Raw genomic sequence first — 22,418 nt, forward strand, 5'->3', positions numbered from 1 at the left:
CTCTTTCCGATAAAATAGTAGAGCAAATTATCTAGATCATGAATAACAGTCTTGATTCCCTGTAGCTGTCCTTTGAGATTTCAGTAGCATCCTTTTCAGCACACAGGGACTAATTTTGTATAGGAGAATTGTAAATGAAACTTCTGATCCTTGATATAATATGTCAATTGACATATTCAAAGGGGCAGATAAGGCTTCATGTACCACTTAGGTGCAGAATTCTATCAGGAGAAAGTGCAAAGTAGATGCAACTTCTCCATCACTGGAAGTTCAAAGAGAATTGTGGTGTCTCAGCGCTTCTGAAGATTAGGCTACTTTCATTTAAGCAATTGAATATGGATTGAGGAGTCTAACTTTAGGTACCCAAATGTGAACCCTTTGGACAACAATTTAAGAACATTATGCACCATTTCTCTCAGATCTTTCACTTGCTAGGTGTTTTGCCTTGTATAATTCAGGATATATTTCAAACTCATTCCCCTTCTTCTTGGCTTTACTCTCTGTCTAAAGAAAGTAGTCTTTTTATTACTAAATTGTTTTAAACCACATAAGTCATATATGTTACTATTCTCTCAAAGTGATTCTGAATTTTAGTGTGTTTTCTTTTTTACTGATCTCCCCATCTCGGTGCTATTAGAAGTCCAGATAGATAAGTGGAGGACTTGCAACTATGTATAAAAAACTCATATCCTTTTCAAGGTATAATAACTAGTAGTATTACTACATTAATATGTTCAATATTCTTATCAAGGCCTAGCCAGTGGTTTATAGAACTTCTCTTTTCATCTGCATTGCATTCCTTTGCAATATAATCTAGCTTCTGTCTATCCTCTTCACTTTCAGCTGCACCTTGGGTTGAAAGTTTGAGAGATTTTAGCAAATTTATAGTCTCCTCTGTACAACTCCATAGTCTTCAATGTTATTTTCTGAGGTGGAACGTTATCAGTTCTTTGAAGGATCTGTATCTTTTTTTGCCTAATCAAGCAGTAAAATCCTCAAAATGTTAAGATAGATAGTGGTTCCTGGATTCATATAATTAAAAAAAAATACACGTGAGGATAGTGTAAACTGTCTATGGCTCTATCTATACTACCCTGCAGTTCAGACTACAGGGTGTGACTAGCTGTGCACACCAAAGCGCTGCTCTGTACTTCCCCCATGTGGACACTGTGGGAACAAATTAAAAGGTTCCTAGTTTGCATTAATGTAGTTGTATGTGAAGAGGACTTCATTAATGCAAACTAGGAACCTTTTAGTTCTTGTGCACATGGGGGACAGCAGACCACATTGGTGTGCACTGCGATTCACATGCCCATTGTCTGAACTTTGGGGCAATGTAACTAACCCATATGGAGACCATGGTAGGAGTAGGGTTCTTCAAATACTGGGGTTTAGGAGAGGAGCTTATATTAAAGAGAAAGGGAACTGTGCTATAGAGCATGACAAATCACCTGTTGCTGAGCACAGGAGCTCCCAAGGTAACCAGTATCTCACTGAATTTACTAAGAAACACTATACTAACTCTTCCATTGGTTGTTAAGAGTTAAGATACCATAACCCTTAAGTACCAACATTCCCAGAAAAATAAAGAACTTGGCTTGGTCTGCAGACATTTTAGGCTTAGAAAAGATGTGAGGGATGAAATCATTGGGACCAGCACGGTCTAGATTAAGTTGTGCGGGCACAGCTGATTTTGGATATGCTAAAAAATGTGGTGAGTTTTAAATCGGTCTGTTGGATTGTGAAATCAGGGTGTCATCCTAGTTTGGTTCCTCCCTCTTAGGGATATTGAAGAGAAATTGAATCTTGAAGTCTTAGAAATAAATCACAAGAATGAACAGGGACCTGGGAGCTATAGTCCTGTTTAGACAGCCTGTGGAAAAGTTCACACTGTTAATACGAGGTGGAGAATGACAAACTTACAAACTAAGGGCCACGCAAACTGGAACCTGAAAGGCCTGTTCACAGGGGTTGGCAATGAATGGTTGCCAATTTATTTAGAAGTTCAAGTAACAAAATCTCAATGCCCTCCCCTTCCAGGGACCTCCAGAGTCCAGAAACCCCTAACTTTACCTTTGCAGATTTCTGGGGTAGAGGCAAGGGCCTAACACCTACCAACAATAGACCCTCTCCCCAGAGTCCTCAAGGGGAGGTTGCTGATTGTTCTCCTTAGCAAGATTTTCAGTGTGGGGTAGGCTGCCAGATAAGGGCCACTGCTCACCAAATGCTAACAAATTTCAGAGTGTCCTGACTCTTGTGCCATACAGTTTGTTGTCACACATGATAATTTCTCTCTCAACTTCCATCTCTGGAAAATTGCATTTCTAGTTTATATTTGTATGCTTAATTTAAAAGTTGGATGCAACTTAATATTACACTTATTTCACTTGCAAACAGTGACAAGATCTAGCACCCAATAGCAACAACAGAACATCAATAAGTGCTTACCTGTAATTCTGCTTTTCATTTCCTATATGAAATCTGTCATATTGTGAAAATGCCCGATTTCCTTCCCAGTCCATTAACTCAATTCTTAGAGAATACTGCCTCTGACTGGTTATTGCAAAGATAAACTCATTCCCCAGCCAATGTTCACCAGATGGGCTACCAAAACCCTAGAAAAAAGTTGGTAAAATAACTGAATTTAATTATTTTTCTTAATGTTGGTGTAATATTTGTACTGTAATAAAATTATCATTACATTTTTCTTATATACGCTAAGGGCAAGTTAATTAACCTTCCTATGCCTCAGTTTTCTCATCTGTATAATGGATCGATTAATACATACCTTGCAAGGACATTGTGTGGTTTAAAATTAGTTGATGTCTTCAGGTACAAAATCACTTTAAAGGACAAAGTAGTATGTTATTTCCTTTGTCTGCTACTAAAATATTAGACAACTATAATATGCTCCACATTGGCCTACACCTAGGGATCGTTCAGACACTGAAGACAGCAGATATTTTGCAGCCCGTTTATTAAGTGGTGCCGTGGGACTACATGCACCTAAATTTGGCACTGTCTTCCAATTAACTTGGGGTTGGAATTCATGCAGTTGCTTTCAATCTAAAAGCCTTCAATGGTTTGGGATCTAGACTGTCTCTTTTGCCATAACATATTGCTTCAACTGAGAACAGCAGAGGAGTTCAAGCTGGAGCCTTCTCATATAAATGAAGGACAAGTGCTGGGCAGGATGTTCTCTGAGCTGGTCCTTGGTTTTGGTACTCACCCATATCACCCTTGGCCTACCAGAGTCCAGATTTGTTAACTTCTGAACCTACATCACAGGCCATCATTTCTCAGACTACTGGGGATGGGGGGGATAAGATGTGGGTTCATCAACAGTCCTTTTGTATTACTTTGTGTTTCAACCTAAAGGTTGATGCTCAGACCACAGCATGTGGGGCTATACATTTATTTCATAAATATGAAGAAATAACTAATAAATAAGAGGTGGTTGCTAGTGCTATTCACCTTCCACATATTCAGATTATCTTATTTCTTTCTAACTAAACTGAATAACTGTACAAAATATAGACTAAACTGAAGAGTATAGCTAATTTTCCCAATTAATTGTGGTTTAAGTATTATGTGTGGTATTTCTGTGCCACATGTTACTCTGTTCTTTGATATTTGACACCACTCCATGACTTCCAATGCTATTTAAGTTAGGCAACAGTTTGTAATTAATTGTGTACATTTGAGATCTCTTAGTTTCACCATTTTACCCTACAATAAAAGCGAGGTACAGTGACGCAGTTCTCATTCAGCCAGTGACGAACAAACCTGAGAAGGTTTGTGTTCAGGCTCAGTTCAGATAATCACATGCTTGTCTCATGCTTATCCGAACCTCTTGAGTTGGGAAAACGGAAATGGAACTCTAATGGCTCTCTCACAATGATATGCCAGAAAGGGCTTATGAATGATCCTTGCTAAAATTCCTCCACCAAATAGAATGGAGGGCTGGATGATTTTCTTGCCTCTGATAAAGTTCACTCCCTACTGCTAAATTGTCCGTGCCAGAGATTCCTACCCTGGGCTCATAAACACACTGTTTTGTTTCTGGAATGGACCAGACAGCATCAAATCTCAGGTATTTTCATAGACCATTTTTCAAAGGAAGTTATTCTCCCCTTAGCCCCTAAGTCTTCAACAGATCTTCCTTCCCCCCAGTTTCAAAGGATGAATTGAACAATATGCTCCGCTATCAACAGCCTCAGTATACTTTTCCAGAAAGTGTATTTATTGCACAATGAGGAAACATGAATAGATTTCCCTGATACTGGGGATTTATAATTGACTAAGGGGGAACAATTCTGAGATTTTTTTTTCTGCAATACTGGCAGCAAATCGTTGTGCGCTGAGTGATATTTTAGTCACTCCTGCTTCCGATCCTAGAAAGAAATACTGCAGGAACAGCCTCTTTCTCTATACTGCTACAGTCTGGTTCCAGTCCTAGCTGCTGTCTAGGGGTGAAATCCTGGCTCCACTGAAGTCAGTGGCAAAACCCCCATGGACTCCAATGGAGTGCAAAGATGTTCCAAAACCAAACTCCTAAAGAAAAATAAACCTATCTGAATAGTTCAGAAGCTTAAATGGATTGAGATGGGGTCTAAAAGATATGTCAATGTTCTGGGAATGCAGGGAGGGGTTTCTGATTATTCCCCAACTGGATCACCTATCACTAATTACAGCATGTTATAAAACGCTTTCAGCAACACTCACTTTCTTTTAAAATCTACCAGTACCCATTTGCTATTTGAGCAGAAAGACTGAGCCAACTGGTATTATAGGCTAATTGAGACTGGCCTAGGAGTATCAGGAAGAAATTTGCTCAGGTTGAACCTTGGGATTCTGAACTCTTGCCTCAGTGGAGATCAAGTGAATGATGGGGATGAAGTGCTTAGTCTTTAAGAAAAAAAGTCCAGTAGTCTACACTCAGTCTTACAGATGGAATAAGTAGAATGACATAGTGATCTTAAAGGAGACTGTTATCTCTCTCTCCTCAACCACCACATATATCATCTCTCACAAAATCCTCCCCGTTAATAATTCCAAAATCTGTCTCTTTCCCACATTCCTCCTGCTAAAACTACTAAGTGCCAGTCATTGCTTGCCTTGATTACTGTAACCTTCTAATTACTACTGCCCAACTTTCTGGCCTCTCTCCTCCCAATACTCAAGCCTGTCCATAGTGCTATGCTGCAGAGATGTTCCTTAACTAGTGCTTCGACCACACTATTGGCACGTATATTTTACCAAATAAAATACAAGCTTCTTCCCCTTATTTGCATAATTGCAGCCCCACCACCTCTGTCATATTCTCCTTTATGCTGCTGTTAGTCCTCTCTCCTTACTTCTCTTTTCTACCCTCCTTCTCATTCTCTTGGCTTTTTCCCTTCTAGACCCTACACCTGGGACATTATCCCAGTTCTAGGAAGTCAGGAGTTGCCATACAGAATCAGACTAGTAGTTCATCTTCATTAGTGTCTTGTCTCAACAGTGTCCAGCACCACCTGCTCCAGAGGGAGATGCAGTAAACTCTGCAGTGCACAGTTATGGAGCAGCCTTCCCACAAGCAATGTTTCTTTCTAACCCCACTAGTTAGTGATTGATTTATGCCTTGCAACATTAGGGTTTATCCAAAACATTTGTATTTTTGTTTCTTTGTTATCCTTGCTATTGTTCACTGAGCACACACTTTATCCTCCTCTGAGCTCTCTTTGGAACAGACCACTTCAGGAAATTCCTTCTCCCTTTTGCTCATAATTAATAACCATAAGACATGATTTGTTCTGAACCATTGCTCTATTTTGTAACTTATGTTTGTGTGTCTTGTCTTATCTTATTTAGGTTGTAGCCTTTTCAGGACCTGGAACATGTCCCTTTTTTATATTCTGGGTCTGTATAAACACAAGGCACCATAAAGTTGTTTTGTAATAATAATACTGTAGAACCTCAGAGTTATGAACATCAGAGTTACAAGCTGACCGGTCAACCACACACCTCATTTGGAACTGGAAGTACCCAATCAGGCAGCAGCACAAAAATATAGTACAGTGCTGTGTAAAACCTAAACTACTAAAAGAATAAAGGGAAGTTTTAAAAAAAGATTTTACAAGGTAAGGAAACTGTTTCTATGCTTGTCTCATTTAAATTAAGATGGCTAAATGAAGCATTTTCTTTTTGTTCTGCATAGTAAAGTTACAAAGCTGTATTAAGTCAATGTACTTTTGGAAGAACAGCCATAGCGTTTTGTTCAGAGTTACAAACACTTCAGAGTTAAGAACAACCTCCATTCCCGAGGTGTTCGAACTCAGAGGTTCTACTGTAATTCTTCACATTCCCAGTATGAAAGGATTTACATTTCCTTCTCTCCTCTCATGTTGGACATCAGATTGGAATGAAAATCTATTGCTCAGTGGTTTGCTCTACTGACCAGAGGAAATTAAGTTGCAATAGAAGTTAATGGAAGGGCAAAAGAAGAAAAAAGAGAAGAAAGAGGTGATGGAATTAGTTTTCAGAATCTGAATCCTATTCGAAAGACATATAGTAATTTAGTACTGAAAGTTAGATTAGAAATCTCAGGATCATTTAAATTATCAGTTGTGTTACTGAGCCTGATCTGCCTAATATTTTTGATCTATTAGAGAAGGTCTTCTTGAAGCCATGCTGAATAAGATATGTTCACTTCATACAAGACCTTTCTCTTGGTAATTTAAATAATCTATAAAGTCCATAAATCCTTAAACCATCATAATAAATACTGGGTGTGATGGATGGGGTTTTCTTGAGAATTAAACTGTCTGCTGTTTTGCATTTCTTTTGTACAGCAAAGTATTATGCAGCTAGGGAAGCAAACAGAAGGCAAAGATTCTCTTTGGAAGCATGACGTGCATATTAATCAAGATGTAGGTTTAGAATTCTTGCATGGCACATTTGAAAACCTTGGGCTTTGGTGTGTGGAGCAAAAATGTGATATTGCCAAGTCCAAGCATTTAAAAACCATGATTCAGGCCCCCAAAACTGTGGGATTGGCCTAAAAATCACAAGACTTTAACTAAATAGTAAATGTCAGATTCTTTTTATGTGCCTACTAAGTTTTGAGTTTTCAGAGTGCACTCAGGTCACATTTTCAAGTTATTCTCTGCAATCATGAGAAATTATTACTTATTTTTTTTAGATGAAAACTGAGTCTCACCTAATAAAATAACTCCAGGGAATGTGGAAACACACAAAAATCATGCGAGTTGGCAACACTGCAAGTTGCTGTGAAATATATAGTAACAATAGTATTTGAATTGCTCTTTACCATTTTATGTGCTGATAACCCATCTAACTGATCAAAGTGTAAACATTTCTTATCCATACAAATTAACATAGAGATCTCTAAGTCACATATACAGGTTAGAAATGACCTTATTTGGCAATGCCCACTTCCACCTGTCCCACACTGTTTATTATTTCAGCATCAGTGAATCAGTATTTCTGGTGCTGAAATGTCACATATGGAAGCTTTACATGTGAGAAAAGATTGTATTTTAGGAAAAGTTACTCCCAGTTCAGTGAAAGGAAAGGGCTCATGAGTGAGTGCCAGGTTAATGAATATTCACCCTATTGAGGGGAAGCAGGCGATACGTTTTCAGACGTTTTTGGTTTTCATTAGATAGCTCTTATACGTGTGTTAGTAAAATGAGTTTGTTTGTCTCTATAGCGTAGAAATGACATGATCCAATACTCCCTGTAATTATTTGCACACCATTGCATATATTTGAGTAAAAAAAAGTTTGTGACTACTGTCCTAATCAGAGCAAATACTATAGATTCTGATATACTGCACAACTGCTTTGTAAAAAGCAATAATAATCATTAATAATTAATAATTCACTGCAGCACTGATCCATAAAACATTTTTACTAGGAATCAGAGGCAATATTATAATATTTACACCAGTTAACAAATACCACCCAAGGTCTGTCTTGTTTCACCTCTGATTGCACTGTGATTAATAGAGTCAAAATAACAAAAGCAGTCAGCAGTACAAAGAAACTGAATTCAAGACTACTTTTAAAAGTGACTTTCAGAATTCACAAAGCTGACGTTTATTCAAAAATAATAAGTATGGTGCAAAAGAGTTTTATTAGCTTTGGCAAAATCTGTAGGGGTATTCTACTTGAATCATGTTACTCCAAGTTCATTAAACAATTATCTCTCTTGCTTTATTTATTTTGCCTGATAATGCTGGTAGGAAGCTTTGACTTTTTATAGACAAAACAAAAATTGAAACCAGACACAGTCAGTATATCCTGTGAGTTCATCTCCTGTCAGACAACTCACTGAAGAAAACATCTAATAATTCAGTGTTTTACAGCGGGGATGTCTTCCGAGAAGCCATAAAGAATAATCAGCTCCGTGTGCCTTAGCTGAGAATACGGAATGGACTTTGAATGTTTGTGAAAATTATTTTAGGATAAGGTCAGTAGACTTCTCCATTTCCAACACATTGGGTTATGCACAACATTCTTCTTATTGAAAATTATGTTCTGGTCTGTAGTTGTATCTTTAATGTCCTTCGCAGCACCAAAGATCAGATATTTTGATAAAACAGTTTGTTAAAGTAATATGGTGATATATTTTTTTGGGTGTTCAGAGTTAAAAATTGTAATTTACCTTCTAGAATGACTAAAATGAGACTGGAAAGTCAGTTTCAGCTCCAAATGCAGAACTGAATACCGTGATTTAAGCACGGGGGGTTGCCAGGTAGCAACAACTTTTTATTTTAAGTGGATTAATCAAAACTTAAATTCCCCACTTCCCATACAAAGCCTGGGCAAACACAATTTATGCTGGGGTCATAAGGACAGAATCCAGATTTGAAGTATAGATCTTCAACAACTGCTACTTCTGCCTATGCGATGGAATATTAGCTGCTGACCCTCCGAGATCCCTATGTGACATCTACTGACCCTTCCCCAGGCCTGCATTAAATGCTACCTTCCATACTGCTTAACTGGAATGGACACAGAGCTCACTTCCACTGTAAGGTGCTGAGGTTCCTACAGAAGCCTACTCTGTTCATACCCTTTCCTAGATACTACTGGATTTCTGTAGAAGGGAGAGCTCTGTATGGGCTCTCTGTAAGTGTGTGTGGAGAGTGGAAAAAAAGGCAAACTGGACTTGCTGCTTTAGCCAGCTTGTTACTTTGTTGTCAGAAAATAGTTTAGTTGTAAAATAACATTATGATCTGTTGTTTAGCCTGTTTCTTTAACCAAAAAGTAATCCAATCAATATCGGCAGTGCTCCAGTAAGGAGCGGGAGCTACATTAAGGTGATGTATGAATCATTATGTCATTAAACAAAATTTATTAGAAGCATAACATGTAAGGAATACTTAATAGTTTGCTTTATCCAACAGTTAACAGTTTTTTGTGTAAATGAACTTTTCCTGTTCTTTCTGATTTGAAAAGACCACCACATGGGTGTTGTTAACATACGTTAATAGTGTCATATTGAAATATTGTAGGCAGAGTAGACACATGAATATATAGCCACATATCAACACAATTCCTGAAACAGATGTTATCCAGTAAAATTTGTGCAGGGAGGACAGTGCTAGATAGGATTTTAAAGCATAATTAAAGCATGACTGAGTTCAAACAAAAGAATATATGTAACTTTCCATTCAGTAGCAAAAATATACTATAAATTAAGGAAACAAATGTATTTTGCTTCCAGTGTAGCAGAAATCTTCCTTGGTACTTGATTCAAAAGATATGAATCTGTGATATGTGCCAGCTAGGGGGATTTGGGCCTGATCCAAAGCCTAGTGAAGTCAAATAGGCTTCGAATCCGTCCTTTAGTTCAAGCTATAAAAAGTCATGCTTTAATTCCAGAGGTCCCAGGTTCATACTCTGGTGATAACTAAGATAAGTCACCATACAAAGCATCATATAAATACATATCCCATAGCTCTCACCCACCTACTTTCATACCATACCTATTATCACTGGGCACTACAAATCCTACTGGATTCTCTCCTCAGGAGGAGAAATGAGAACATGCTTTCTCTTTCTATTACACCCACTGAATGCGACAAGTATCTGAGTAATCACTTCAGTTAAAAAGACAAATGTTTATTTAGTAAAGTGGTATGTCACACAATTCTTTATCAAGGAGGGGTTGATTTCCATAAAAGGCTATATTCAGAGAATATCTGATCCACATTCCAGTAACTAAAACTCATTTCCTAAAACCCATGTTATTTAGTAAATACTTGAAAGAAATGGGTCACTTCTACGTCTTATACCCCATTTGCTGAACATAAATACATTTTCTAACACATAAATGATTTATAATGCCTCCAGCATGAGAAATTTGAGCACATATATTAATATATACTACTTATAAAGTTGCAGCATAGTGTTTTTTTCCTCATTTATCCTTAGCTCACTACCATCATCTTATTGATTTTAACATAGTTTTCAAAAACCCTGCTTTATTTTCTTCAAGTACAGAACCAAGACTGTTTTGCCCCACATCCCATTCATCTCTGTAAGAACCCCCCCTTTTCCCAGTCTCTCCTCTCCCATCCCCCAGACTCCAATCTCACCCCAAAACCCCTCACTTTGCAGGCAGGATGCAGGCTAAATCACTCAAGTGCTGCTAGCCTTTCAATGCCCGTCCCACAAATCTTCCACAAAGGACACTCAAGTTCTCCCATGACTTATTAGGAAAATAATCCCAGCGGTCTCAGCACATAGTCCAATGGGCTAAGCCTCCAGACACATGCAGGCAAGAGTGGAAACGGTGAGGACACAGCAAAGTGGCTTTGCCGTGGGAATGCTCGCCCCTGGCTTGGCTAACCTGGGTGCTGAGACCTAGGTGCTAACCTGGGTGCTGAGATGCCAGGTTAACTCTGCAATATCATTTAGCCTCAGTTTCTCCTCAAGTGGCACTTCCCCAGTCACTTCCCCCTTCTCCAAATCCTTCCATCTTCTTTCCCCTCTTCTCAAATTCCCTTCATAGCTGCCTCCCTGTGTCTGGTGATTCCCACATGTCCTAGACAGGCCCCTACTGCTCTGCAGACTCTCAAAGCCTACAGGGCTGGGGCTCAGGCTGGGAAGGACCCAAGCCAGGGGGAGATGTGCCCTCCTTGTGACTGTGGCACCAGTCGATACACCCAGATCTGGGGATTGTATTTGGGCACACGTGCATAAAATTTTGTCAACAATTTGCTTCTTTTGGATGTACCTGCTACTTCCTCTAGCTCATTTTTTGGGGAAAGAGAGAAAATATAGTAACTCAAACCAAAACAAATGGAAAAATCCCTGATTTTCATAAAATGGTAAAGTTAACAGATGGCTTTAAAGTTCAGTCTCCAGCTGTCCTGTAGGTATGTGTGTGTCTGTGTCCCACACACAAAGTATATTAGGCTCGCTAACTTCAGACTCCTATCAGAACTAAGGGTCTGATCCTGCAAAGTGCTGAGTGCAACTCCCATTGACATCAACAGCATCAGCCTGTGATTCCATAATAACAGTTACTCCTAGTTTAGACAAAGCTTCCTGGACTCCCATATAGCCTAAGACGACAGCGCTCCGAGATCTACACTGGCTGTCCATTGGTTTCCAGATGGAACTTAAGGTGTTGGCTATGACTAGCCTCTGACTAGCCTACCTGAGGGACCGCCTCTCTCCTGGCCAAACTGGCACATGTGTGGTCAATGCCACAAGCTAGATCACCCTCATTATAAAAAAAGAGGGGGCTGCTGGTGTGTCTTCTCCATGAGGGCTCGAGGACTCTGGAATTTGCTCTGCCCCCCGGGTCTGAAATAGGCAGAAGTGGGTGACCTTCCAGGCATGCTACAAAACACATTTGTTTGATAGGGCTTTGGGAGAGGGCTGAGGGTGTGATCTTTGAACCTGGAAGGGGGTGGAAAGAAGATTTTTGTAGATGGCAGGCCAGCCAAGTTCCTATTAAAATAGCCATACGGGGTCAGACCAACGGTCCATCTAGCCCAGTGTCTTGCCTTCTGACAGTGGCCAATTCCAGATGCTTCAGAAGGAATGAACACAACCAGGCAATTTTGAATGATCCATCCTCCGTTGTCCAGTCTCAACTTCTAGCAGTTGAAGGTTTAGGGGCACCCACAGCATGGAGTTGTGTCCCTGACCACTGTGTCTAATAGCCATTGATAGACCTGTCCTCCGTGAACTTATCTAATTCTTTTTTTAACCCAGTTTTTTGGCCTTCGCAACATCCCATGACAATGAGTTCCACAGGTTGACAGTGCATTTTGTGAAGAAGTACTTCCTTTTGTTTGTTTTAAACCTGCAGCCTATTAATTTCATTGGGAGACCCCTAGTTCTTATGTTATATGAAGGAGTAAAAAACACTTCCCTATTCAGTTTTTCCACACCATTTGAAATTGTATGACCTCTATCATATCCCTTCTCAGTTGTCTCTTTTCTAAGCTGAACAGTCCCAGTCTTTTTAATCTCTCCTCATATGGAAGCTGTTTCATACCCCTAATCATTTTTGTTGCCCTTTTCTGAACCTTTTCAAATTCCAATATATCTTTTCTGAGATGGGATGACCAGATCTGCATGCTTATCTGAGCCTCTTCCAAGCACTTAGGGCAGTGGCGGTGAGGGTCACAATCAGGCATCGCCTTACAACAGAAGTGGCAGAGCTTGAAATCCAGAGAGCATGGCATATCTCCAGTACCAGTACCAGGTCTGGGTGCCAGACCCACACAAACAACAGCAAATATTTTTACACTATTCAACTAGCTAACTAACTACTAAAACTACACTAACTATACAATGGGCACTACTTACAGGTTTGACTAAAGACTTGCAGAAGCAAGGAAAGGGAGCTCCAGCAGCTATCACGGGCAGTAGGAAGGAACTCAGAGGGGTTGGGGGTGGCTTTGCCCATTATGCCTGCATGCTGTGCTTAAGGCACCAGAGAGTGCTTGTGCTTCCCTGAGTGGTACTGCTAAGGGAAAAACTCTCTGACAACCATGCACTGGAATACACATACACCTGAAGTGGAATGGACATGTGCAATCACTCAAAGAACCACCATGGATTTATATAGTGGTATCATGATATTTTCTGTTTTATTATCTATGCCTTTCCTAACATTCTATTCACTTTTCTGACTGCTGCTACACACTGAGTGGATGTTTTCAGAGAACTATTCACAATGACTCTACAATTTTTTTCTTGAGTGGTAACAGCTAATTTACACCTCGTCACTTTGTATGTATAGCTGGGATTATTTTTTCCAACGTGCATTACTTTGCACTTATCAACATTGAATTTCAGCTGCCATTTTGTTGCCCAGTCACTCAATTTAGTGAGATCCCTTTGTAACCCTTTGCTGTCGGTTTTGGGCTTAGCTAGCTTGAATAATTTTGTATTGTCTACAATTTTGTCACCTCACTGTTCGCCCCTTTTCCAGATCATTTATGAAAATGTTAAACAGCACAGGTTCTAGTACAGATCCTGGGGGACACTGCTATTTACCTCTGAAAACTGAACATAAGAACAGCCATACTGGGTCAGATCAAAGCTCCATCTAGCCCAGTATCCTGTCTTCTGACAGTGGCCAATGCCAGGTGTCCCAGAGGGAATGAACAGAACAGGTAATCACCAAGTGATCCATCCCCTTTCGCCCATTCCCCGCTTGTGGCAAACAACTGACCCATTATCCCTACTGTTTGTGTCCTATCTTTTAACCAGTTACTGATCCATGCAAGGACCTTCCCTCTTAGTCCACGGCTGCTTAATTTTCTTATGAGCTTTTGGTGGGGACATTCTCAAAGGCTTTCTCCAAGTCCAATACACTATATTGTCCATATGCTTGTGGACATCCTCAAAGAATTCTAATATATTGGTGAGGCATGCTTTTCCTTTACAAAAGCTGTGTTGACTCTTCCCCAACAAATTGTGTTCATCTATGTGTCTGATAATTCTGTTCTTTACTATAGTTTCACCCAATTTGCTATTACTGAAATTAGGTTTACCAACCTGTAATTGCCAGGATTGCCTCTGCAGCCCTTTTCAAAAATCAGCATTACATTAGCTATCCTCCAGTCATCTGGCATGGAGGCTGATTTAAGCAATAAGTTACACACCACAGTTAGTAGTTCTGCAGTTTCATATATGAGTTCCTTCAGAACTCTTGGGTGAATACCACCTGGTCCTACTGTCATATTACTGTTTAATTTATCAATTTGTTCCAAAACCTCCTGTATTGGCACCTCAATCTGGGACAGTTCCTCCAATTTGTCACCTAAAAAGAATGGCTTGGGTTTGGGGATCTCCCCCTCATTCTCTGCAGTGAAGATTAATGCAAATAATGCATTTAGATTCCTCACAAGGTCCCTCACCAAAGGCTCTTAAGCAAAGTAATCTGTCATGGGATAAGAGGGAACGTCCTCTCATGGATTGGTAACTGATTAAAAGGTAGGAAACGTAGGGTAGGAATAAATGGACAGTTTTCAGAATGGAGAGAGGTAAATAGTGGTGTCCCACTGGGGTCTGTACTGGGACCAGTCCTATTCAACATATTCATAAATGATCTGGGGAAAGGTGGCAAAATGAAGTTAATAGGCAGCAGGTTTAAAACAAAAAGGAAGTATTTTTTTCACAGAATGCACAGTCAACCTGTGGAAGTCCTTGCCAGAGGATGTTGTGAAGGCCAAGACAATAACAGGGTTCAAAAAAGAACTAGATAACTTCATGGAGGAAGGTCCATCAATGGCTATTAGCCAGGATGGGCAGGGATGGTGTCCCTAGCCTCTGTTTGCGAGAAGCTGGGAATGGGTGATGGGATGGATCACTTAATGATTATCTGTTCTGTTCATTCCCTCTGGGGCTCTTGGGATTGGCCACTGTCAAAAGACAGGATACTGGGCTAGATGGACCTTTGGTCTGACCTAGTATGGCCGTTCTTATGTTCACAATGGTCTTGTCTCCCTTAAGTGCTCTGTCAGTACTTTGATCATCCAGTGGCCCCACTGACTGTTTTTTTAAGTACATCCTGCTTCTCAGGTACTTAATTTTTTGCTTTTAGTTTTTGTATCTTGTGTTGCTCTTTTCTTTCTTGGCCTGCCTTATTATACTTTTACACTTGATTCTTTATGCTCCTTTCTATTTTCTTCACTAAGATTTGACTTCCAATTTTTAAAGGGTGCCTTTTTGCCTTTAACTGCCTTTTTTACTCTGCTGTTTAGCCACTGTAGCATTTTTTTTGATCCTCTTACTGTTGTTGTTTTTTAATTTCGGGTATACATTTAGTTTGAGCTTCTATTATGGTGTTTCTAAATAGTCTCCGTGCAGTTTTCAGGCATTTCAGCCTTGTGACTGTTCCTTTTAATTTCCGTTTAATGACCTTCCTCATTTTAGTATAGTTCCCCTTTTTGAAGTTAAATACTACTTTGGTAGGTTTCTTTGGCATTTCCCCCCTACAAGGATGTTAAATTTAATTACAATGCGGTTGCTATTACCAAGCGGTACAGCTCACCTCTTGGATCAGATCCTGTGCTCCACTTAGGACTAAATGAAGAATTGCCTCTCCCCTTGTGGGCTCCAGGACAAGCTGCTCCAAGAAGAAGTCATTTAATGTGTCTAGAAATTTTCTCTCTGCATCCTGTCCTGAGGTTACATTTACCCAGTCAATACGCCTGATTACTTAATGCTGCCAGGGTTATACTGTAATGTTAATTGAGTGTTAGGGCACATAGAGCTTAAAATCTAATGGTTCAAGCGATTATTTTTCTAACTTTACTGTAAATTCTTCACCCTTACCATTTTGTATTCTTTCCAGCTTTTTTGAAAATCCAGACTCCCATCTTCTCGGTGTTGTATTACTGTCCATCCTCCTCCTGTGATCTCCATATTACAAAATACCTAGGTAATAATGAAAATAATTATACTAGTTTCAAATTTATGTCCACTCAAAAAAAAAAGACAACTTTCCTTAATAGTCTTCCAACATTAGTACTTTTTCAGTTTATCAAGTATTACCTAGTGTAGCACAGTGTTACAAAGGATAGGAAGAAATTATCATAAATACTTGCAGGAAAATGAGATAGAGTGAAGCCAACATATAGAATAGATGATACATTATTTATAGGTGCTTTTATATCTTATTTAAATTCTGGTTGTAGCCACAATATACCGGGCAGTGTCCCAACACAGATAATGATATAATCATTGCTCCAAAGAGTTTGCAATCTAAGAAGACAAGCAATATACAAAAGGTACAGATACAGTGGAGAGACTAAGAATGGGGCCATGTGGGACTGTCCCTGGAGAATGTATGACCAGTACTGAAATTGTAGGACAGCATCCTACCATGATTTCACAATAAAGCTCTCATTAAGTTCCATAGTTACATATAGAGACAGCAATGTGGCCTTTAAAGTTTTGCTGACAAATTAACTTTAGAATATTATCTCTTACAAAGTATATCCTTAAATATAACAAGACAATGCACATAATAATCACGACGGATATTTTGTGTTTTATGTATATACAGTAGTGCTTGTAAATAACACAACTTTCACAAAGAATGCATCCTGTTGTGCATCCTTTCATTTTTCTTGGAATACCGCAAGGAAAGGTTAAAACTGTCATTATTATTATTTCTACTTTTCTGTTCCATCATTTTAACATTATTACTTGAAGCAATTTCCCCATTATTTTCATTATCAGATACGTTTTCCCTATTGGCACTGTGATTGTTCCAGGTTTTCATTTCTGTGCTCTTTAACAAAGCTACATTTGCCTATGAAATAAGGTGTGCATTTATACAGAGAGTTGAAGAATTCTGATCAATCAGCCTAGTATTTTGTGATCACATCCATCAGCATGGACAATGTTGGCCAGTAATTTAATGTTTTTCTTTGCTCTATCAATTGATGGTCATTATCCGGATCCTTTAAATAAAAATTCTTATACATCAGTCAACCAAAGAAAAATAGTTCATCCTCAGACAAATCAGTTCCATGCTTTTCACTCTAAGCTGCATTGTTCATATTGATGCTCTGTGATTGCTTCATTGTTTGACTTTGCTAGGTCCCCTTGCACATGTAGGAGGAAAGGAGAATGTTGACCACTGCAGACACGTGAACCAGATTCAGAATAACAACTAAAGAAACATGATTTGTTAGACAAACATTTTGGCTCTAGTCCTCCTTCAGCAAAGATACTGCAAGTCAAACCATTTATCTACAGGATTTAGTTTTCTTAGACTTAGTCTGATTTTCAGTGAGCATTTCTAACTGATGGATGTACCTTATTCAAAATTCAAGTCTAGATCCCAGAAATCCAGTGTTCATTTTTCTAATGCATTAAGCCCTTATGTTTTGAGTGTTAATATTTTAATATGGAAAAAGACACATAATATATGATTTTCCTGTAATAGAAAGCCTTATAAAACAAGTTTTCATGTTCTTTGAGTGGTGTAGCATATTAAAAAGAGGGGTTGTATAGTGACAGAGGGATTTACAGCACCTAATTATGCATTAGCCATCATTGCGTGGTCTGGCACTTTCTATGGTGGTGGATGTGAACACCTGCCACACTAACAGGAGTATCAAGTTGATTATCAATATTAGCTTTGCATAGTTCTAGCCATCAAAAGCCTTGAACTGGCTCCTGTCCCAGATAAGGTCAAGACATTCAGCCATTAAACACCTTTTAACATGTTTAGAGGTTTAATCCTGAACAAAAAAGAGGTGATATTTGAATAACTATTTTTATGCATCTATAGGTGGTGGACTTCTTAAGATGAGAATAATTATTTTTCTGTAGATTCAGATGAAGAGGACTCCAAATGCACTAAGTATTTGCCTTTGCTTAGATGCATGGATGAAAAAACTACTATTTCATAACACACATCGGTTTAATTACACTCATTTGAGATTTATAGATTAAACAAATTTTTAGCTTTAAAACAGTCTTTTGGAGACAAACACAGATTTTTTTTTAAAAAGGTGATAATGTACTGCTGTCCTTAAACGTGTTTATGAAGAATAAGAACATAAGAACAGCCATATGGGGTCAGACCAATGGTCCATCTAGCCCAGTATTTTATCTTCCGACAGTGACCAATGCCAGGTGCTTCAGAGGGAATGAACAGAACAGGTCATCATCAAGTGATCCATCCCCTGTCGTCCATTCCCAGCTTCTGGCAAACAGGCTAGGGATACCATTCCTGCCCTGATGGACCTATCCTCCATGATTTTTATCTAGTTCTTTTTTGAACCTTGTTATAGTCTTGGCCTTCACAACATCCTCTGGCAAAGAGTTCCACAGGTTGACTGTGTGTTGTGTGAAGAAGTACTTCTTTTTGTTTGTTTTCAACCTATTGCCTATTAATTTCATTTGGTGACTCCTAGTTCTTGAGTTATGTCAAGGAGCAAATAACACTTCCTTATTTACTTTCTCCACACCAGTTTTGATTTTATGGATCTCTGTCATATCCTTCCTTAGTTGTCTCTTTTCCAGCCTGAAAACTCCCAGTCTTATTAATCTTATTAATCTGTTCCATACCCTTAATCATTTTGTTGCCCATTTCTGTACTTTTTCCAATTCCCATATATCTTTTTTGAGATGGGGTGACCACAGCTGCACACAATATTCAAGATGTGAGTGTACCATAGATTTATAAAGAGGCAATATGATACTTTCTGTCTTATTATCTATCCCTTTCTTAATGATTCCTAAAATTTTGTTAGCTTTTTTGGACTGCTGCTGCACATGGAGTGCCTGTTTTCAGAGATGTTTTCCGCAATGAACCCAAGATCTCTTTCTTGAGTGGTAACAGCTAATTTAGAACCCATCATTTTATATGTATAGTTGGGATTATGTTTTCCAATGTGCATTACTTTGCATTTATCAACATTGAATTTCATTTGCCATTTTGTAGTCCAGTCACCCAGTTTTGTGAGATCCTTTTGTAACTCTTCCCAATCTGCTTTGGACTTAACTATCTTGAGTACCGGTAGTTTGGTATCATCTGCAAATTTTGCCACCTTTTTGTTTACCCCTTTTCTCAGATCATTTATGAATATGTTGAATAGGACTGGTCCCAGTACATACCCCTGTGGGACATCACTATTTACCTCTCTCCATTCTGAAAACTGCCCATTTAATCCTACCCTTTGTTTCCTATATAATAACCACTTACTGGTCCATGAGAGCCATCTATCAACTAAAACACTTCATGGCTCCAATACAGTGCCCACTAAAATCGGTGACTTCAATGGACATTGGATCAGGAACTAAATTAGTATGGTATAAAGAATAACTAAGTATCCTCAGTAATTTAAAAATAAACAGTTTAAATGTATAATATTATGCACAACTCAGAATAAAGGCTTAGAATACTGTTGCACTTCCAATTATTTCAACACCTTAAATATGTCTACACATTTAAGAGGAAAAATTAAAATAATTAAATAAATACAACTTGCAAAATGATGACTAACAAAGGGGTGGGAATGGGGGTCTGAGCAGGACTGATAATCATCTGTAAATATCTGAAGGATGTAATCAGCAAAGAGGCAGAGAAATTGACAGTAATGTTGGGATGAAACTAAGCAAAGAAAGCGACTAGAAAATTATAAAATGTACTAGCCCACTTAGTGCCTGATCCCACATCCCTTAAGACAATAGGAGTTTCCCCATTGTCTTTAGTGGACATTGTATCAGGCCCTTGCTACCAGAGATAGACAGACAAAAGAGCCATCAGAATATATATATATATATACTTTTCTTGCTGAAACAGAAAGAAAACTAAAATGCAGCCTCTCTGAAAAACCAAATGGAATAGTTTCTGGGCTGACTATCCTGACTGCATTGGATAGCTCTTCCAATCAGGGATACCAGAGAAATAAAACATGACTTCCACAATGTGACTTTCCCTATCTTACCTATCCCAGTGCTAATCTCAAACTAAACACACCAAGATCAGTAACCTAGTAAAGCTTGTGGATATTCAGATAGAATTTAAAAGTTTGCAACGAAGCTTCCATGGACAGCTTGTGAACTTGAACAAAACTAATGTAAGTGCAACTCACTGTCAATTTGCCAGTGTGGACTTGCATTTAGGTTATTTTCAAGTCCTTTACAATTCCAGTTTAACAGTTTCCACACCTCTATTCAGGTCTCTCTAATCCAGTTTGATAACATCTAAGGCCTGGTCCACACTAACCCCCCACTTCGAACTAAGGTACGCAAATTCAGCTACGTTATTAACGTAGCTGAATTCGAAGTACCTTAGTTCGAACTTACCGCGGGTCCAGACACGGCAGGTAGGCTCCCCCGTCGACGCCGCGTACTCCTCTCGCCGAGCTGGAGTACCGGCGTCGACGGCGAGCACTTCCGGGATCGATCCGGGATCGATTTATCACGTCTAGACAAGACACGATAAATCGATCCCAGAAGATCAATTGCTTACGGCCGGACCAGGAAGTAAGTGTAGACCTGCCCTAAGAAGATTTTCCAATTTTCATTATAGACATCTCAATTATCTTGTGTATTCACCTTTCATATATCACTATATCAATATTTGCCTTAACAGTCTTCTTCTAGTATTGGTTTATCCTTTCCCCCATGTCTCATCCTGAACAATATTTCTGGAATGTAATGGGAACTATTTATCAGTGATTCATTACAAACAGATGATCATTTTTTGACAGTGGATCATTAATTAATAAAATGTGATCTCTTGGGTATCCCTGAATCTCTCCTTGATCTTCAGAGACAAGTATTTCTGACAGAACTGCCTGCCAGGTGTCTGACTCAACTGTAGAGTCCAAGCATTTGCTGAGGGGTAGAAGACAAATCATGTTTTGGGGGTGTATGCTCAGATTTAGGGAGGATCCTCAGCTAGTGGAGAAAAAGGATGTGTTGGGACTCACTCCAGGCAAGATACTCCATTTACTTCACCTTCCAGTATTTTTCTAAGGGTGAAGGTGAACCAAGTGATTATATTAATACAGCTCTTTGCCAGTGTAAAGATTCCATAACCATGCAGAATGCTCCCTCACACCAAGAGCCACATCTACATCAACAAGCAAAAACAAACACAAATTCATATTTTTTTTTACCTTTTTAGGCTCTGATACATTATTAATATAAATAGTGTAGACCCCACTTTTGTTAAAACCAGCTTGGTACACATCTGCACAGTCTCTGAATGGCTTGTCCTCCTCTCTTTTTGCATTCTTTAGTAAAACTGCAAAACAGAAAATACGATAATGCAGGTTACAATAACAAACCTTAGGAATTACTATACAAAACGGCTTTATTTCTTGTTAGCTTTTCCACTTTTCCACGTCATTCTAGGCTAACACCTAAGTATTACGCCAGTTATACATACATAACACCTCAGTATTAGACATTACACCTAAATATTAGTCCTTACATGTCCAACGCATTTTACAAACCGCAAATACTTAATAATTAACATGTAACAAATTATTATTATCCCTATTTTAATGATAGGAGTATTGAGGTGAAGAGGCAAAGGCCCAGATCCTCAAATGTTTTTAGGCAGAACACCCATTGATTGCAATGGGAGTTAAGTGTCAAAATATCTTTCAGGATCTGAGGCAAAGAGACTTTCTCAAGGCCATGGAGCCAGTCATCATTGGCAAAGCCAGGAATAGAACCTATGACCTCTTGATTCTCCAATCTCTGCCCATTCCTCAGACCGTATTGCTTCTTAAATAGCATAAATCACTGAAAAGTATAGTGTAAAAACCAAAAATTTCCCACCTACAAACTGCTATTAAAGGCAACCTGTAAAAAATTGATGTTACCTTAATAAATAGTTTTAATGGTGAGTTTTAATTTCTGGGTTTATTTCATTTTGTGACATTCCAACAACAAAGCAAAAAAATTAATATTCCAGCTACAGCATAGCACTTGATTCTGCACATCACAGGGTACGAAGTATTGTGCATGAGTGTGAGATTAAGAGATGAGGAGAACACGGTGTGCCGGCAACCCCAATCCTGCAGTAATGAGCACACTGCTAAATTGGCCAGGAAGTAACTCCTCCCTAACAGAAGGAGTAAGACCTAAGAGCGGAACCTGTAACTCTACAAAAAACAAGGGCTTCTTGACCCAATCCAGGAACACAAGCTTTAAGCACTGGAGTAGTCCCATTGAAATCTATGAGACTACTCATATGCATAAAGTTAAGCATGTGCTTAAGTGCTTTGCAGGATCCAGGCCAGAGTTCTCAGTACCTTGCAGTATTAAGCTCCACAGTGATGAGGACTATATAAATACATATGCAAATTGCATTGAAGTTCTCTATAGACATGCCCATTGTCTGTCTGCAATCCACCTCTTTTTCACTTTGGGCACGGGAGAGTAAAGAGTGGGTGT

General features: G+C 38.9%; 1 protein-coding gene across 2 annotated transcripts in view; it reads right to left on the reverse strand.

Annotated features, from left to right (window-relative positions):
* ANGPT1 (angiopoietin 1) overlaps positions 1 to 22,418 on the reverse strand; it is a 201,326-nt gene that overhangs the window by 53,400 nt on the left and 125,508 nt on the right. For both annotated transcript variants that reach the window (XM_024194494.2, XM_024194495.1), the window contains exons 5-7: positions 21,131 to 21,258; positions 15,819 to 15,920; positions 2,449 to 2,615 (exon numbers count right to left, since the gene is read on the reverse strand). In XM_024194494.2, the coding sequence (XP_024050262.1) occupies positions 2,449 to 2,615; positions 15,819 to 15,920; positions 21,131 to 21,258 (397 nt within the window). The remainder of the gene's footprint in view (positions 1 to 2,448; positions 2,616 to 15,818; positions 15,921 to 21,130; positions 21,259 to 22,418) is intronic.

The sequence above is a fragment of the Terrapene carolina genome, unplaced genomic scaffold (assembly GCF_002925995.2).
Source record: "Terrapene carolina triunguis isolate 2854851 unplaced genomic scaffold, T_m_triunguis-2.0 Scaffold58, whole genome shotgun sequence".
NCBI lineage: Eukaryota > Metazoa > Chordata > Testudines > Emydidae > Terrapene > Terrapene triunguis.